Source organism: Brienomyrus brachyistius, chromosome 4 (assembly GCF_023856365.1).
Source record: "Brienomyrus brachyistius isolate T26 chromosome 4, BBRACH_0.4, whole genome shotgun sequence".
NCBI classification, from domain to species: domain Eukaryota; kingdom Metazoa; phylum Chordata; class Actinopteri; order Osteoglossiformes; family Mormyridae; genus Brienomyrus; species Brienomyrus brachyistius.
Genome location: NC_064536.1, coordinates 11177613 through 11195484, shown reverse-complemented (window position 1 = coordinate 11195484; position 17872 = coordinate 11177613). Strand labels below are relative to the sequence as shown.

Below are 17872 nucleotides of genomic sequence, written 5' to 3'. Positions count from 1 at the left end.
GGATGGATTAATAGACAGGCTTGCCTAGGCTGTAGAGTAGGGGCCCATAGTGACAAGGGGATCTAATAAATAAAATATTTTGGCTCTCGAGTGGTTTAGAGATCATGAGGCGAGCAACAAAGATCAACAAAAGATCGGTAAAACAACGAGCGAGAATAAAGAATAAAAACACACACAGATGGGGAGCCTTTAAGGAGAAAAAAAGTAGATACAAGCAATAGAGACAAGTCATACTCTGGAAACTTTTTTTTCCTGTTCAGCAGCTTATAAAAACAGATCAAAATAAATCCAACGAAACGGAATACATATCAACCTTTACTTTACTCTCACTTTTCGATTTTGAAACGGGTGGAAACGCTGGCAGGTTCTCAAAAGGCACTGATTAAGGCCCTGTCCATACGTATATGGGTATTTTTAAAAACAATGTTTTTCCTTATCCATTATTTAAAAAAATTCTGTCCAAATGCTAAAATGCGCTGTCGAGAGCATGCTAATAAACAGGCGCAGATATAACTTTAACCGTAAAGCCAAGTTGGCCAATCAGAAGCCTTATTACCAGTTCTGCTAGGCTAAAAAAAAACTAGACTAAAAACAGCTAATGTAAACAGTGAACTGTAATGTCAAGCAAAGTGGACAACAGCGCACAATCTGGCGTTACAAGCCAAAAATTCCATTTTCCCTGTCTACACGTCGACACTGAAAACGGAGTTTCTGAAAATCTTTTTTTTTCTTTTTAGAAAAGCTCCATTTTTATTGATGTAAGATGCGGTTTTGTGTGTGGACGAAAGACGAAAAACGCACAGAAAAAGCTACGTTTTTTTAAAAAAAAAAAAACTTTTAAAATACAAGGCCTACGAACCAGCCCAGCACCGGTTCCGTGTTCGTGGAATTGAGGGATGTGCTATGGTCTTCAGGTACACCTATAAAGCAGAGTGATGCAGTTAATGTGAAATGTCCGAGTTCGGATATACTCTGATAAACGCACTCACAGAACGCCTCTTGTCCAGTCAGATTTCTTGGTTGGAACTAACTGTTGTATAACAATTTTGAGACCACGTAATGTCAAATCAAATTGAAAGAACACAAGGTTGCACATTTAAGCTCAATTATTCTGAATAACATCGCTGCCCACAGATATCGCCATAAACCATGCAGAAACACCTTGTAAAACTGACTGTCTGGTTCATCCACATGTATTCACATTGACCTTTGTTTTGCCTCTGAGTGGTTTTCAAAAGAGCCAGAGATGCATTGAGGACGCCAAGGACTTTGAACCTCTGTATTGCATTAATGAATGCAGTGGACTTTAAAACAACAGGTTCTACCTCTGGATGCCCAATGTACCTTTTTACATTAAACAAAGAAATGAAGTAATTTACCCAAAGTAAGAGCTTCTTTCTGTATAGATATTAATAATTTGTTCCATTAAGATGAGTTGTAGCATCACACATACAGTAGGGTACTTCTATCATAAAATGTAAATCAGCTAGTTCCTTAAAATTTCTTAAACAAAAAACAATTACCCTATAGAAGAAAAATATTATCTGAGAAAGCTTGGCAGCCCATTCTGCGCTGTTCCCTGCCATTCGCCCGTAGCCTTCGGGATAGACTGCGGACCCCCAATGACCCTGAATAGAGCAAGTGGGTACAGAGGATGGATGGATGTAAGAAAAATATCTTCAAGGGTAGATTTTACTCAAATCATCTATCAAAAGGCACTATATAAATGTAACTAATAATAACAATGATTATTGTGTTTATTATTATTATTATTATTATTAATAATACCAATTATTATAATTGTTATTATTAAAAATGATGATGATGATGATGATGACAATGATGATGATGATATTGACAAGTATTATGCCAGACAAAATCTTCTGGGAAATGTATAATATATGAAATAACTTTTTACTTTACTTATAATGCATTATTTAATTCCCAGAAGTCTGGTAGTGATACCAAAGAATTAGGAGTTCTCCAGCTGGCTTTTTATCACTGTGAGTTAATCAAAGCCAGATGGGTATCAATAATTGGAGCATTTGCACAGAACTGGACTGAAAATGCTCCAATTATTGGTGCCCAGCTGGAGCAGAATTGGAGCAAAAGAAGTCCTATTAAGGTCAAACCCGATAACCACTTAAATAGTAATACTCATTACAAACAGAAGAGTAGTTTAGCAGAAATTAAGAAAACATTTTTAACAAGTAGAATATTTTAGTAACTTACAATTAATTCAAGACACATTAAATGTATCCTATCAACAATTTATGTGCTTTATTTATCCGAAAGGGAAAAATGTATTGAATGGCTTATACATCCCTTATTGCTATATTAATATGCTGAGCCTTTAGAGAGCTGACTAATGAATAAGTGAACTAGAGTTTAAAGAAGCTGTATAAACAAGTAACTAATTCATCTTGTTTTTATCGCTGTTTGGTAGAGTTTCGGAGAACAAAACGGAGCCCAGAATACAGTATGTGAGTGACATGTACCAGTGGATGGCACTCGGAGCAGGTCTGTTCTAGCTTCTTTAGGAAGTCTACAGAGAGTACTAAACTCTCTAAAAGAAATCTTTTTGGAAGTCAGATTTTTGGAGGAATCTGGTTGTTCCTGAATAGCGCGTAAATAGAAAAGAGTGACGCATTTCATTGGTTAAACTTTAAACGTTCTAGATTGCGATGCGTTTATGCTAAATTACTTTTTGTTGAGCACGGCACAGTCTCCACTGCTGACAGCTGCATGGGTGCGTCCTGCTGCTACTGCAAAATCAACCATGAAGCCCATTTTGGCCTAAAGAGAACCCAATGGCTGAGAGTAGAGGAAAATGCTCCAGAGCATGAATCTGTTTTTCTGGGTGAACAGAGGGTTCAGCTCCATCAATGTCTGCTGAAGTGTTTGAACAGCTGAGCAATGGCACGCACCGCATGCTGAACAGCATTACACGGATCCTCTGAGGGTTTCCTGTCTTCCAATAACATGTGATTCGTTTATAATCGCGGATGCATTCATGTCAGTTTTTGAATTGTGCATCTTCATTGAACAGAAAACATCTCATGCATTTTTATAACGGTGAAACATAAAATGTGAAAAGTATACAGTAGTAAATTAATTTTAAAATAATCCTGAAGGCTAAACGATGGTGGATTTCCAAAATCAGAGTCTTTTTACTCATTATTGATGGTTCATTCCCATAGGTGTCACAGTTTACAAAGTTAAAATGCAAATCTCATGGCATGTCATGTGCCCAAATCTGACACAATGATAATGTGAAATAAGAATCAATCTGTTGCCACTCCCCCCACCCTGATCATCAAATTTAAGGAGGCCCCACCTTAGCTACCAGTCTTCATGCTGTTATACAGGTTTTTAATTATCCATCTCGCTGGTTTAATTCCAGCTAGGTTGACGTGTGCATTCCAGACCAACAAATATCCATGCCAAAGGAATCAAGATTTGCAAAATAGCCAAGTTTTAAGATTTGTGCTGTTGACTTTGCTGGCACACAATATTATAGCATCAGTTTATATATTCAAGGTTTACCCCTATTGTCTATATCAACACTGAGTCACTCGCAGGACAAAATAATGCTATTAGGTATGAAACAATTTCTGCATTAAACCCATATTCCACTCTGGAGGGCATATTAGGTCTAAGCTTAATGCAAAAGACATGAAACCGGCACTAAATATTAAATTAAATAAAGTAAAAAATATTTAAATACAAAAGAAATGTATTAAAATTTGGTACATGGACATTTTGTGTGCCTGTAACACAAAGATGTAATAATGTTATTTAAAGATTATTTATTAATTATGATCTTTTTTTGCTTGGAGCTGTATTTATATGTGTGATACAGTAGACAGTGTGCTGTCACATGCATAGATAGAAAAATATTCATGTTGTATATCTGTTATATCTCCAGATGTGGACAATTATTGAATTAATAACGTGAATATATGAAATTCATCAGAGCTTCTGGAAATTACAGAACAATGACTGAAAACGGATTAATATGCTTCCAGCATAGAGAACAGTTGGTGTTTTTTAAATCTTACTCGACATTTTAGTTCACGAGCTGTTTCAGACCAATTATTGAAACTCCAGTGTGGTAAGGTAAGGAGTGCACGCTGATTACAGTGCATTGCCACACCCACCACACGACAAACCATCTCAGGGTTGAGAACCCACATGTAGTGTCATCCGGTGGGTGATACCTCGGCATCACATTAGTCCAAACGCAGTTTTTTTCCCAGTGGCTGGGATCCAATCCTGTAACTAACCCCCAAATTTTTCGTTGTAAGTTGAAAGACCTCCTTATGGGGCTGGATGTAGATTAACATAGTAATTGCAGGTTAAGAGTCTTGATCAAGGGCCTGATGGAGTAGGATCACTCCTGGCATTCACGGGATTCAAACCAGCAACCTTCCGATCGCTGGCACAGATTCCTAGCCTCAAAGCCAATGTAGTAACCCACCCTGAAAAAGATATGAATACATATCCTACTTTTTATAAAAACTAAAATGTCAAACTTGAATGTCAAAACTGAATCTTTGTAGCCCCGTTAGGAGAAAACACAGCCACATGTCTTACTGGGTAGATCTCTACCACCTCTGTTCAGTAATAATTGTGCTCATTTTTTTCCTGACAGATTAGGATGTTTCACTATTGATTGTGGCTTTCAGGTTCCTTATGCTGTCCGCATGTTATCAATATAACTTGAATGAGTTCTTCATGAATCACTGCACTCTTGCTTTTGCCATGTCCTTAGCATCGTTCTCCTCTTTCATTTTTAACTTCAATGCTATAAGAGTTGCTAAGGTTGAAGTCGGTGCTCTCCTGATGAATGTAAGGCTGTTGACAGTGCGGTGTGTGTGTCGCTGTGCAATGGGGCTGCGCCGCGTGACAGAGGGTCTCCTATTAGATTTCAGAGACCTACGCCTTCCTGCCGCGTGAAGCGGTCACCCGCTTTCTCATGAGCTGCTCTGAGTGCCAGAAGAGGATGCATCTGAATGCAGAAGGAACAGAGCACAGAGGTGTGTTTTACATTCCTGTTCAAATTATTAAGTAATACAGATTTATACAAGAGATTATATACACACACACACATGTAGGGTATACCTATCCTTATGGGGACCGCTCATTCACTTCTATGGGAAAAATGCTAACGCTAACTATGACAACCTTAACCCCCACCCTGCCCCAACCATAACCATAAGTAACCAAGCAAAATATAAGAGTTGCATTTTTAAGTTTTTCATAGCAGTCACTGATTTTTATAAAATAGAGTTTTCCCTTATGGGGACCAGGAAACCGATCCCCATAATGGAAAAAAACGGATATTTATCACATGTCCCGATAAGGATATACCTATAAGGATAGGTATTCCCGCTCACACACACACACACACACACACACACACACACACACACACACACACACACAAAGTTTTGTAATTATATCTTTGTGGGGACTCTCTATTTATTTCTATGGGGAAAATTCTAATCCCAGTATGAGGACCCCTACCCAGCCCTAACCTTTACCATAAATATTTTTTTAGTTTTTTGATTGCATTCACAGATCTTTGTGGGGACCTGAAAAATGGTCCCCACAACATCAAAATAACAAAACAAAAACCCGTATCAGCACCTGTTTTTGCTAACTGAAAGAAATTTGAAGAGGATTTTCTCTTTTACGAAAAAAGGAGAAAAGTGAAACTAGTCATTTATTTATGAGCAAGCCAGTGATAGATATACAGTCATCTGCCTCGTAGCAACGCTTTGGTCAGTTATGGGCAGCATATATGGTGGTCCCATGAGATTATAATGGAGATGAAAAATTCCTATCGCTTAGTAACTTCGTAGCCGTCGTAACGTAATAGCGCAATGCATTACTTACGTCTTTGTGGTGAGGCTGGTGTAAACAAACCTCACTGACAGTTGTACTGTATAAAAGTACAGCACATGCAGTTATGTACAGTACATAATACTTGATGATACTAAACAACTGTGTTACTGTATTTCAATGCTATTACTTTGTTCAGTGGTATCATTTTGTATTTACTACAGTATACTGTACATTTTTTGTCATTATTTAGGCTAGAACGTATATCCTAGGTATGTAGTAGCCTATACCATCTAGGTCTGAATAAGTACACTCGATAATGTTCCGACAATGACAAAATCACCTAATGACAATTCTCAGAACGTATCCCTGTTATTAACTGATATATGACTGTATTGATTCTGGTAAGTGAAACTACACTGTACATACACTAGTTCTACTTTATAAAGGTATAGTATTTATGGTTTTATGCGTTATTTGGTATGATTTGATAGGTTATTTTTCTATATCTAGGAACACTCAAAAAATTTCTTTCATATAAATTACAGGAAATTGCCTCTTCGCTTTACACCATTTTGGCTTAGGAAAGCATACATAGAAATGACCTACTTTTGAATAGTTTGGGAAACCAATATATGCTATTTATCATAGGTAGAAAGTTCACAGTATTGACTTTTTTTTGCTGTGTGGGATTCTTAACGATGCAGTAACGTTCGAAAACGCTTACATTTCCAATCAATAGAAACTTCATATTTGTTTTGAATTATGTTGTGATTTTCTAAGATCCTTGCCTTTCAGAAAACGGGAAGGCCCCTACCTTGGTGACCAGCATCATCGACTACAACATGCCGATCACCATGGCCTACATGAAGCACATGAGGCTGCAGCTCCTCAATGCTCAGAATGATGAGGTAATGTGCCAACTTGTTCATCCATCCATTTTCCAAACTGCTTATCCTATTGGGTCGCTGGGGGTCCAGAGCCTATCCCGGAAGCAACAGGCATGAGGCAGGAAACAACCCAGGATGGGGGGCCAGTCCATCGCAGGGTACACTCACACACCAGTCACCCACACATGCACTCCTACGGGCAATTTAGCAACTCCAATTAGCCTCAGCATGTTTTTGGACTGTGGGGGGAAACCGGAGTACCCGGAGGAAACCCCACGACGATATGGGGAGAACATGCAAACTCCACACACATGTGACCCAGGCGGAGACTCAAACCCGGGTCCCAGAGGTGTGAGGCAACCCTGCTAACCACTGCACCAACATGCCACCCCCAAACTCGTTCACTAGTGTATGTTTTAGTGGGGAGCACCCCACAAAATCATTGACATTCCTTGTGACTATCCTTGTATTTTCCTGAAGTATGTATTCAATAAATGAGCTGCACTACCTTTTATAGACTGTTTTGGAACTTCTACTGAGGGTAGATCTTACAGTATGTGTGCAAAGTGTTGGATCTGGTGCAAAGACTCAAGCAGAGGTCAGTATAGAAGCACCACGGTCAAACTGTCATGACAACATCTAACCAAGCAGCAGATCTCCTTTTCTGCTAGTACTTTATCTGTCAATGCTAGTATCTCTATTCACCCATAATTGCGTTTTTTTTTCTTAATTGTTACTAGACTCACAATTGTTGTAATTATTAAAATTACTGTAATTACAACCAATAACTTCCATTTTCTTGGCACATCTTGTTAGTGGAATGAATTATAAGGTTAACTAAAGCTTCAGAAGTTTGTTGTACTCAAGAGAAAAAGTATCTCTATTTTTGTCATCCATTATCCACAACATGTAACGCTACAACAATGTTGTTAGGATGTCATGGCTGAAGTGGCTGGGAAAATTATTATTGTTACCTTCTACTGCTATTTTGAGAACAAGTTCTTGAGTAAGTGGGTTCTGGGTGCTAAATCAATAACATGCTTAGAGTTACAGGCACCAATCAAAGGCACACTTGGGGTATTTAAGAGTATGTCATTCAGAAGAATTGTGCTGTATTCACTAAAATAAAGAAGAAATAAAGAGCCCACAAAAATGAATAGCATGCTATATCATTCAAAATGCCATCATATTTAACATAGAGACCACATATGTCTCTAACACGATTTGGAAAACGATTATAGATTTGATGCGTACGCTTGTTATGACTTAGATGTGCATGGCTGTATGTGTATTCCTTGTCTTTGATTGGGATTCTGCATCTGTGTGGGGCAGTGTGTGCCTCTGTTTGTTTAGTGTAGGGCAGTGTGTGCCTCTGTTTGTTTAGTGTAGGGCAGTGTGTGCCTATGTTTGTTTAGTGTGGGGCAGTGTGTGCCTCTGTTTGTTTAGTGTAGAGCAGTGTGTGCCTCTGTTTGTTTAGTGTGGGGCAGTGTGTGGTTCTGTGGGTTTAGTGTGAGGCAGTGTGTGCCTCTGTTTGTTTAGTGTGGGGCAGTGTGTGCCTCTGTTTGTTTAGTGTGGGGCAGTGTGTAGTCCTGTGGGTTTAGTGTGAGGCAGTGTGTGCCTCTGTGGGTTTAGTGTGGAGGAGGGTGTGCCCCTGTTTGTTTAGTGTGGAGGAGTGTGTGGTTCTGTGCGTTTAGTGTGGAGGAGGGTGTGCCCCTGTTTGTTTAGTGTGGAGGAGTGTGTGGTTCTGTGCGTTTAGTGTGGAGGAGGGTGTGCCCCTGTTTGTTTAGTGTGGAGGAGTGTGTGGTTCTGTGCGTTTAGTGTGGAGGAGGGTGTGCCTCTGTTTGTTTAGTGTGGAGGAGTGTGTGGTTCTGTGGGTTTAGTGTGGAGGAGGGTGTGGTTCTGTAGGTTTAGTGTGGGGCAGTGTGTGGTTCTGCAGATTACGGTAAGCTGGATCAAATCTTGTGGCTGCCAGAGTGATGCCACTGTTGGACCCTTGAGCAAGGCCCTTAATCCCAGTTGCCCCAGGGGTGTTGGACACAGGCTGACCCCGTGTTGTGATCCCCAAAACTTACTCACTTTTACATGGAAAGCAAAATATGTGAAAAAAACATTTGCCCAGAGGGACGAATAAAGCACGACTTTTCTATCCTATGTAGGAAGACAGCTCACTGGACAGTGATGAGTATGACATGAGCGACTCCACCAGGATGTCTGCAGTGAACTCGGACTTGAGCTCCAACCTGGAGGAGAGGATGGCCAGCCCGCAGACTCTCCATGCACAGCAGGACGGTACGTTGCCCTTAGCAAGCCCAGCTGCGTGTTAAGCAGCTGCCTCTACACCATGACTGCCATCACTTTCATCTATGCGGATGGCATTTCTCAAGCTTGCCAGCGACAAGCAAGGCCCCAGCACAGACAAAATAAGTATAGGTTCAAAAGATCATATATAGTAAAGTGCAAGGAGAATGTAACCTACAATTTACTGTAAAACAAAATGCCCAGTTGAAGAGCGAATTCCCTAAACTCACTCAATCCAAAGGACATGTCTTCAAAAAGAGTTTTGTGACTGCTTGTTTTGTTTCGATAACATGATCCAAGGCTTTTTCCTACATTAAACCTAAATCCTTTTTAACACTCATTTAATCCAACATGGCTTACTTGAATAGTAACTTTATAAAAGCATTTAGAAGTTTTGCATACACATGCTATGCATAATGCTGTTGAAGTCTAAAGATGTTCAATATATATTTTGGATATTACATACATGCATACATCAAGACATTATTACCAGTGGGTTTCTCCTAGGTTTAACCTATTTGTGGTAAAACTACTGATATTACTGCCCACTGAACAATAATTTCAAATACAAATAAACCTTACCAAAATAACTTTTACTTAAAAAATTGTACATGTAGGGGTCATCCTGATGTTATCCCAATAACTGAAAATAAAGTGTTCTTGTTTCACATAAATGGTCCTGTTGGTGCTTTTCATCCTCAGCTACGCGGAAGGCATGCAGCCGTCTCCCATGGCAACGAAAGAGCCAAGTTTCCTCCGAATTCCCCTGTCATGACACATGCGCCAGTGGTCATGTAAACACCCGCGCTGCTAGGCCAGCCTGCCGCTAGCACACTCGCCTCATGGCACAACGGGAGAAACAAGATCACATGCTCAGCCTTGGCACGTTTTACGGTCTCACGATTGTTCTAGACGGGAGACGTCACATAGCGTGGTCTCCCGTGATTTCTCTGGCTTGTCTTCCCCGCTTTTGGTAGCGGGAATGAAATGTAAATCTCGCTGAATTACAGAGGCACTGCTTGACACATTATGTTTTGCTTTACTGCACATCTTTATACATGTCCCACGAGTCACAAAATCCCAGTCACTCCGTCCGTGCAATATCACCTAATTAAAAAGCCAAACTACGCCAATGACATTAAACAAATGTTGCCCTATTCATCTAAAGTAAGAGACTTTATGATCATAGCTAAGATCAGAGCTCCACAAACTTTTTTTGCGGCGTTAATTTCAAACCCGCAGAATGAGTTTATTAATCTTTCTAGGAAGCCTAGACCAAGCAGAATTTGTCATTTGTGATACTAATCATTTATCTGCAGGTGGATTCTGGTTTCCTCCTGTTATTTTTAAAAATCTTTTATCACCAAGGAATCAGTATGATGGGAAAAGCAGTCCAGCAATATTAGCTTAAGCAGATCGGGATCTTGAAAGTGTCTATAATGTGTATGCATACTACAATGGATTAGCATCCCAACTAGATATGTTCCCTTGCCTGGTGCCTTGTATTTCCAGGATAGAGACCTGGCTTACTGGGACCCTGTAATGGATGAGCAGTATGGACAATGGGTAGAAAATATGAATATAATCTTTAATATGCTGATGACATGTATGTATGTAAAGCAGTCTACACAATTGTAGCTTATATTTTGCAGAATAAAATATCACAATATTTTCTTTTCACATAAATTGATATAGATAATTATCTCACAATAACTCAAGTTATAATTTCTTTGTTCCAAGGCCCCATTTTTGCTTAGAACATAAGGAAGACGATGAATTAAATGGACTGCAAGCTGAAATCTAATTTTAATAAATGAATCATACAAACGTTAACTGTTTTATCATAGGCCACAGTATTATTCTAGTGATGATTTTTTTTATTTAGTTTTTATTTTTATATTATTTTCAATATTGATTTGAAATCATTTTCAGCTTTAGTCGGTTTTCAGTATGGTTTTTCTTAGTTTTAATCTTTAAGACATATTTCTATCAACGCCATCATGAATTGTCACCTGTGAAACCTAAATGGGAGGAACAGCTGGCCCAAACTAAACCGCTGTTTTTGGATTTCTGTGCTAACCAGAGTATGTCCATAACAAACACCATGTTTGAGCATAAGGGTGTTTATAAGTGCAGCAAGCATCAGAGCAGCCAAAGCTGCAGCATGATGATCCGAGCAGCCAAAGCTGCAGCATGATGATCCGAGCAGCCAAAACTACAGCATGATGATCCGAGCAGCCAAAGCTGCGGCATGATGATCCGAGCAGCCAAAGCTGCGGCATGATGATCCGAGCAGCCAAAGCTACGGCATGATGATCCGAGCAGCCAAAGCTGCGGCATGATGATCCGAGCAGCCAAAGCTGCGGCATGATGATCCGAGCAGCCAAAGCTGCGGCATGATGATCCGAGCAGCCAAAGCTGCGGCATGATGATCAGTCTTGTAATCATACTGTTGGGTCTGTGACCATATATCCTGGACACTCGGGTGAAGAGAGGATCTGAGTTGTTACCTGATCACCAGCAGGTGATAAGTTGGATCAAATAGCAGGGGGAAAAGCTGGAAAGGCCTGAGAGACCCAAAAACAGAGTGAGGGAGTGCTGGGGGCATCTGGCTAACGCCCTTGTCCAGGAAATCTTCAATTTCACCCTCTAGCAGAATTTCTCTTTCATTCCGAGGGAGGCTGGAGAGATTGACCCCAAATGGGCTATGTTCTGTGACTCTGTTGTTGAGGAGGTTGCATAGAACTGTGACTTGATAGTAGACACCAGAGGTAAAGGGAGTCATCAGGAGATGCAGTGCAGATTCTTGCTCATGGAACATTGGATCACCACTTTACCCTCACAAGGATACTGGAGGGTTCATGGAAGTTTGCCCAAGCAGTTTACTGTTTACTTGTGCTTTGTGGACTTTGTATAAGACAATGTCCCATTCGGGGGTCCTGTGGCGTGGTGCTTTAGGATTATGGAATGCCAGGCCTTCTGTTTCATTAGGTGGGTGATGGACTCTGTCAGGGCGATGCCCTTTGTCACCCATTTTTATGGACAGAATTTCACAAGGGTACAAGGGTAGAGGGTATCTGATTTAGGGACGTCAGAATCGCATCTTTGTTTTTTGCAGATGATGTGGTCCTGTTGGTTTCATTGAGTGGTGACCTATAAAGTACAGTGGGTGGTTTGCAGATGAGTATGAAGCAGTCAAGGTGAGGACCAGCACCTCCAAGTCTCAGGCTGTAAAAGGGTGGATCGCCGCCTCCGGGCTGGGGATGCGTTAATGTCTCAAGTGGCGGTGTTCAAGTATCTTGCTGTCTTGTTCACGACTGAGGGAAGAATGGAGCAGGAGATTGACTAGTGCAGCACCAGAAGTTTTGCGAACATTGTACTGGTTCGTCTTGGTGAAGAGAGAGCCGAGATGAATGGAGATTTATATTCCTACCCTCATCTATGGCCACGAGCTCCAGAAAATGACCTAAAGAACGGGAGTGTGGATGCAAGCGGTGGACATTATCTTTATTTGTAGGGTGACTGGACGCAGCCTCAGAGATAGTGTGAGTAGCTCAGACATCTGCGAGGGGCTCAAAGTAGAACTGCTGCTCCTCCACATTGAAAGAGCCTGCTGAAGTTGTTTGGGCGTTTGTCTAGGATGCCTCCAGGATGCCATGTCCAACTGCAAGGAAACCCCGGGGCAGACCTGGGACACGCTGGTGAGATTACATCTCTCAGCTGGCGTTCGAGTGCCTGAGTGTCCCCCTGGAGAAGCTGGAAGAGGTAGCTGGGAAGAGGGAAGTCAGGGCATCGCTGCTTGCATTACTATGATCCAGTCACAGATAAGTGGCAAGTAATAGATGGATGGATGGATTTCATTTTAGTTTGAGGTGAAACCCTGAAGTATCGCCACACCACCAACCTCGTTAATACATTTTACCTCGTTAATATGTTGCGTCTGCTGATATGTCGGACGTGTATTACCAAAACAGTAGCATCTGGTGTGCTTTGCTAACTCAGCCAGCCATTTGTTGGTCACATGATGTACTTTCAAAGAATACCATGTCATTGATTGGAATTGCCTTTGTTTCTGTGATGTGATCTAGTTTTCAGTTTCTAATCATTTACATTTCATATGATGGTCAAAATAATGTTCATGTGGTCCAACCCTGCGGTGGAGGTCTCCCGGATAAATCAGAAACATACCGCACAACTGGATTCAAATATTTTATTGTTTCTAATAAAAAAGGGTCCAGTAATGTACAATAATGAAGCAATGATGAAAAGGAATACAAAATAGGAACCTAAATTTAGACATAAACCATCAAAAAAAATTAGTAGCCTTTATCACTTGCCCTCCCATTGCACATCTGAGACTCCCTCACACCCAAACCTATCTTGCTAACCCCATTTTAACCCTAATGGGGACAGTCAGGCTGAGGTGTGTTTACTGCCTGCATTTGTAAGACCAGCCTTGTGATCTTAGGATCTGTCAATGCCAGCATCATGCCATCTCTCTGCTTCCTGAAAGTTCAAAGTTTTTATTAAAACAATATATTTTAGTCGTCCCAACATTGTTTCTTCGTGCCAGAGTGGTAGAGCATACCTGATGATGCCTAACCCTAATCGAATCGGTTATTCGGCATATTCTGGATGTTTGGTGATGCCAAACCCCATATAATGTGGTTAGCCAGCATATTCTGGATGCTTGGTGTTGTCTAATTAAAATCAGTGTGGTTATTTGGTATTTTCTGGATATTTGGTGATGTCAAACTCTAATCGATGTGGTTATTCGGCATATTCTGGATGCCTGGTGATATCTAATTACAATCAATGTGGTTATTTGGTATTTTCTGGATATTTGGTGATACCAAACCCTAATCGATGAGGTTATCTAGCGTATTCTGGTTATTTGGTGATTCCAAACCCCAAGTGATGTGGTTTTTCTGCATTTTCTGAATATTTGGTGATACCAAACCCTAACCGATGTGGTTATTCAGCATATTCTGCATGCTTGTTGATGTATACCACCAGTGGATGCAGTCATCCGGCATTTTCCAGATATTTGGGGATACCAAATCATGTGGTTATCCAGCATATTTTGTGATCTCCTCCTTTCAGGCCTCACAGCGATAGGTTTGGTTGATTGTAAAGGTCCAGATTGGTGAGATTCTAGCTCTGCTCTGCCACAGGCAAAAGACTGACCTCTTTGCTTTTTTTTACATTTTCCCAGATTCTTATTCTAAATCAGTCATTTCTCCACTTCATACTCTGCTGAGTCACTTACTTGGCTCCTTCGCACGCCAAATCCCCCATCCTTACTTCAGTATCTTCAAATTGACTCTATTCTCAGATCATACAACTAGGTCTGAAGCCCCCAGCCCTCACCTTAGCCAGCTTCCGTACCAAACCCTCCCCGCCCCACACCCCGCCTGCACACTCACTCCCAGCCCCCATGTTCAGGCTCCAGCTCTCTGCTCCAAAGGCAGCCCCCTCAAACTGGCTTCCTGGGAAGCTAACTGGCTGCCTGACAGGAGAGCATTAATCCCAGATGAACGGAGAGGGGAATTACCATGGAGACGGAGAGCATGGATGCTGCTGCAGGGCAGAGCGTCGGGGACACGATCGTAGCTGGGATGTGCAGCGTTCTGCCAAGGAAACAATGGTAGCTCTGCTTGGGCACAGCCAGGGAGAGGTACTAGTGTGGGCTGAGGGTGAACTGTACTAATGTGGGTGGTACCGTGGTGGATGGTGCCCGTGTTATGGGGGGGGGACCCAAAATAGGTGCTATCAGTTCCGCTGCAGGTCGTAGGCTAAGGAGGCGCTATAAAACCACTCGCCATGAAGACTATCATCTGTGTAGCATCTGGATTTACATTTAACCACTATTTTACAAACATGTGCTCTTCTCCCTGTCGATGTGTAATCATTACTATAACCAGATGTTCTTGTAATATTAGCAAGACGAGAGGATTTTGGTATGCCCTGTCTTTAAACGCTTGTTTACAGTGTGATACGGTGGCAGAGACAGGAAGGTCTTGCAGAGGTAATGGTTTTACGGCTGCTCCGCACGAAAATGGAGGGATTGGGGGAGGGGCGCCAGGGAGCAGAGGGGGTGTCACATGCTTTGAGGCAGCCTCGTTAGCCGCCACGGTGATCTTTAACCTAAACCTTAACGATGGCATCTCCGAGGAGAGCCCATTGGCTGTGTCTATCCCTAATAAGCGGGTAGAGTCGCAGACGATCTAGCCCTTTGTCGAGCGGAAGGCCAGTGCGTGTTTCTCTGTCACTTCTGTGGCTCATGTCTGCCGCGAGGCTGCCAGAATGGGCTCTGTTTCCATAGCAACCCCATCCCTGCTTCACACAGGAAGATTAGCTCACACTGTTCAACAGGGAGAGTTTAGGGTAGTCGAGCTAATCCCTGGGCACTGATAAAAGGGTAGCCCTGGCTCGGCGAAGACGGCCTCTTCACAGCGGGCCGTGCAAAGGATTCTGCTTCTCTGGAGTGGAATTTCAAATGACCTTTTAGTCCTCACATACGAATGATCCCTCCTGCAGAAAATTCACCTGTCCATCGCTTACAGCCTCTTACATACTTACCAGCCTGCATTGTTACCCAGCCATCTCACTTCCGGCTGCTTTCCTGCAGAGCCTCTGTTGTTACGGAAACCAGAAATTGGTTCCTCCGCTCTGCAAAAGGCCAGCTTGCCTATTGTTGTGCATTTGATTCGGTTTCCGGTGCAAGTTGATTTTTATTAGTTCAACAGTTGCTTCCCAGTTGGCCTATTGTAACTGTGTTTCATCATTACTCACTTTGACAGTATTTTATGCATCCCCTGTGTCATGTTTTAATAACCTTTTTATTCTCTGTAAAGATAAGGCAGAAGTAAAATGACGCAAAAAAGCAAATGCCGTCTGTAACAAACACGGAGTAACAACAGTGTTTCTGGTTAAGTGTTAACACTATAAACAGACAAGCGTTTGATTTTTCTTTCAGATGATTCAACCGCCGACAGCATCAATGGTAACGATGGCGTCACGTACCACGCACTGACGACACGGCTAAACCATTCCGGCTCTGCCCACAACAGCAACGGCAAGGTGCCAGAGCAGCAGGAGCAGCCCTTGAATCTCAGTGACTGCCCCCTGCTGGCAGCATGCCACACAGACAACCATACAACTAATGGCAGAAGCAAATACAAGATTCTGGGACTTCAAGACCTGAAGACAGAGACCAAGGACAATGTCAGCAAGGTGAGATCAATTAATTTTTTTATGCTGAAAATCTGAGACCCTAATAGACCTTATATACTGGATCATTGGACCCACAAACTACATCCCCCAAAAATGGATTTCTGGTGTAAAGCAAACAAATACATTTATAAATACGTGTTTCTCTAATTTGAATTGCATTCTCTAACGTGTTTTCAGTCCAGCCAGATAATTAAATTAATAAACAAAAAAATCATTTCTATTTTCAGTTTTTGTAATGATAATGTATTGAGGAGGGTATCAGGATTAAATATTATTATTATGGCATAAAGCTTTCATATTGACATTCGATACTGGCATTTATGTTATAATTAAAATTAGATTATGCACGTTAGGGGTTTAAGAAACCCCAGGAGGAAACTTGCATTTAAGTGGTTTATTGTTTTCAATTTTTCGGCAGTCAGTAAGATTTGACCTTCTAGCACAATGTTTTCTGCTGAGGATAAGTTACAGTATTGAGCTATGATTGCCGAACTATGATCACAGAGAGCGTTAATGGAGGGGGGGGGGGTGTCGGTAGGTTAGGATGCTGTCTCTATGATCAGAAGGTGGCCGGTTCAGATCAGCAGAGCGGTGTTGCTGTTGGGCCTTTGAGTAGGACCCTCACCCCTAACTGCTACAGGGACCCTGCTTTCTGTAGAAAAAAGAAAGTATGTTGTTTTGAATAGATAAATAAGTGGAAAATGTAATGCCACATAGACTAGCAGTCCTAAAGGACACCCCATGGTATGTCAGGCCACACATAATGTCTCTTGTTGTCTAATGCTAAAAGATGCGCATAAATTCTGAATCTGAAAGACCTACAGCAGAGATTTGGGATACTGTCCCCCAGTGGTTTCATAGTGTCACCTCCCCGACTGCCAGACTCACATTAACGACATGTTCTATTTACCTCGGAAGTCGGCGCTAGGAATTCTAGTACAACAAGCAGAGGCGGAACATTTCAGGTCCAGAGAGTAAAAATCCAAACCAGGATTTTGTTTCAACCAACCAGTTGAGAGTAAAGAATTTCAGTCACAGAGTACTCAGCTGGTTGGCTGAAACAAAATCCTGGTTTGGATTTTTACTCTCTGGACCTGAAATATCCACCTCCTTCCCAACAAGTCGGAAAGCCATTTATCGAAACCAGTTTTAGCCAGGTTTTTGTTAGCCATTGTTAGCAATACAAGTTGATAACAATGGCATTATGCGGAATTTTGAATATACAAGCATCAAAGAAACATGTCCACATGTCAATAAGACACAAATAAGGCATATGTGCTAATCAACAATATATTATCTTTAATTTATGTGGATAAGGGGCGTGGCCATCTTGGGTTCTGAGGGTGGGGATGCAGAGTCAAAATTCATAAGTCAGAAATTTCAACTTCTCAGTTCAAATGGAATGCAGCAATAGCCAGAGAGGGGGTGGAGAAGGGCAAAGCTGTGACCCCCCCCTCCATCACGAGCTTCAAATGGGGTTGAAAGGCAGTGTCAGGCTTAAAACACAGCAGCCATCTTTGAGGTAAAGGCCAGCGAAGTGCCCCAGGTTATGACACCATCACTGAAGAGGCTGGGTAGACAGAGGAGGGGTACTGGAAGCT

General features: G+C 41.7%; 1 protein-coding gene across 4 annotated transcripts in view; it reads left to right on the top strand.

Annotated features, from left to right (window-relative positions):
* Positions 1–17872, top strand: part of LOC125740403 (nucleolar protein 4-like) — an 87675-nt gene that overhangs the window by 22181 nt on the left and 47622 nt on the right. For all 4 annotated transcript variants that reach the window (XM_049011410.1, XM_049011408.1, XM_049011407.1 and 1 more), the window contains exons 3-6: positions 4928–5039; positions 6646–6758; positions 8894–9026; positions 16015–16271. In XM_049011410.1, coding sequence (XP_048867367.1) covers positions 4928–5039; positions 6646–6758; positions 8894–9026; positions 16015–16271 — 615 coding nt within the window. The remainder of the gene's footprint in view (positions 1–4927; positions 5040–6645; positions 6759–8893; positions 9027–16014; positions 16272–17872) is intronic.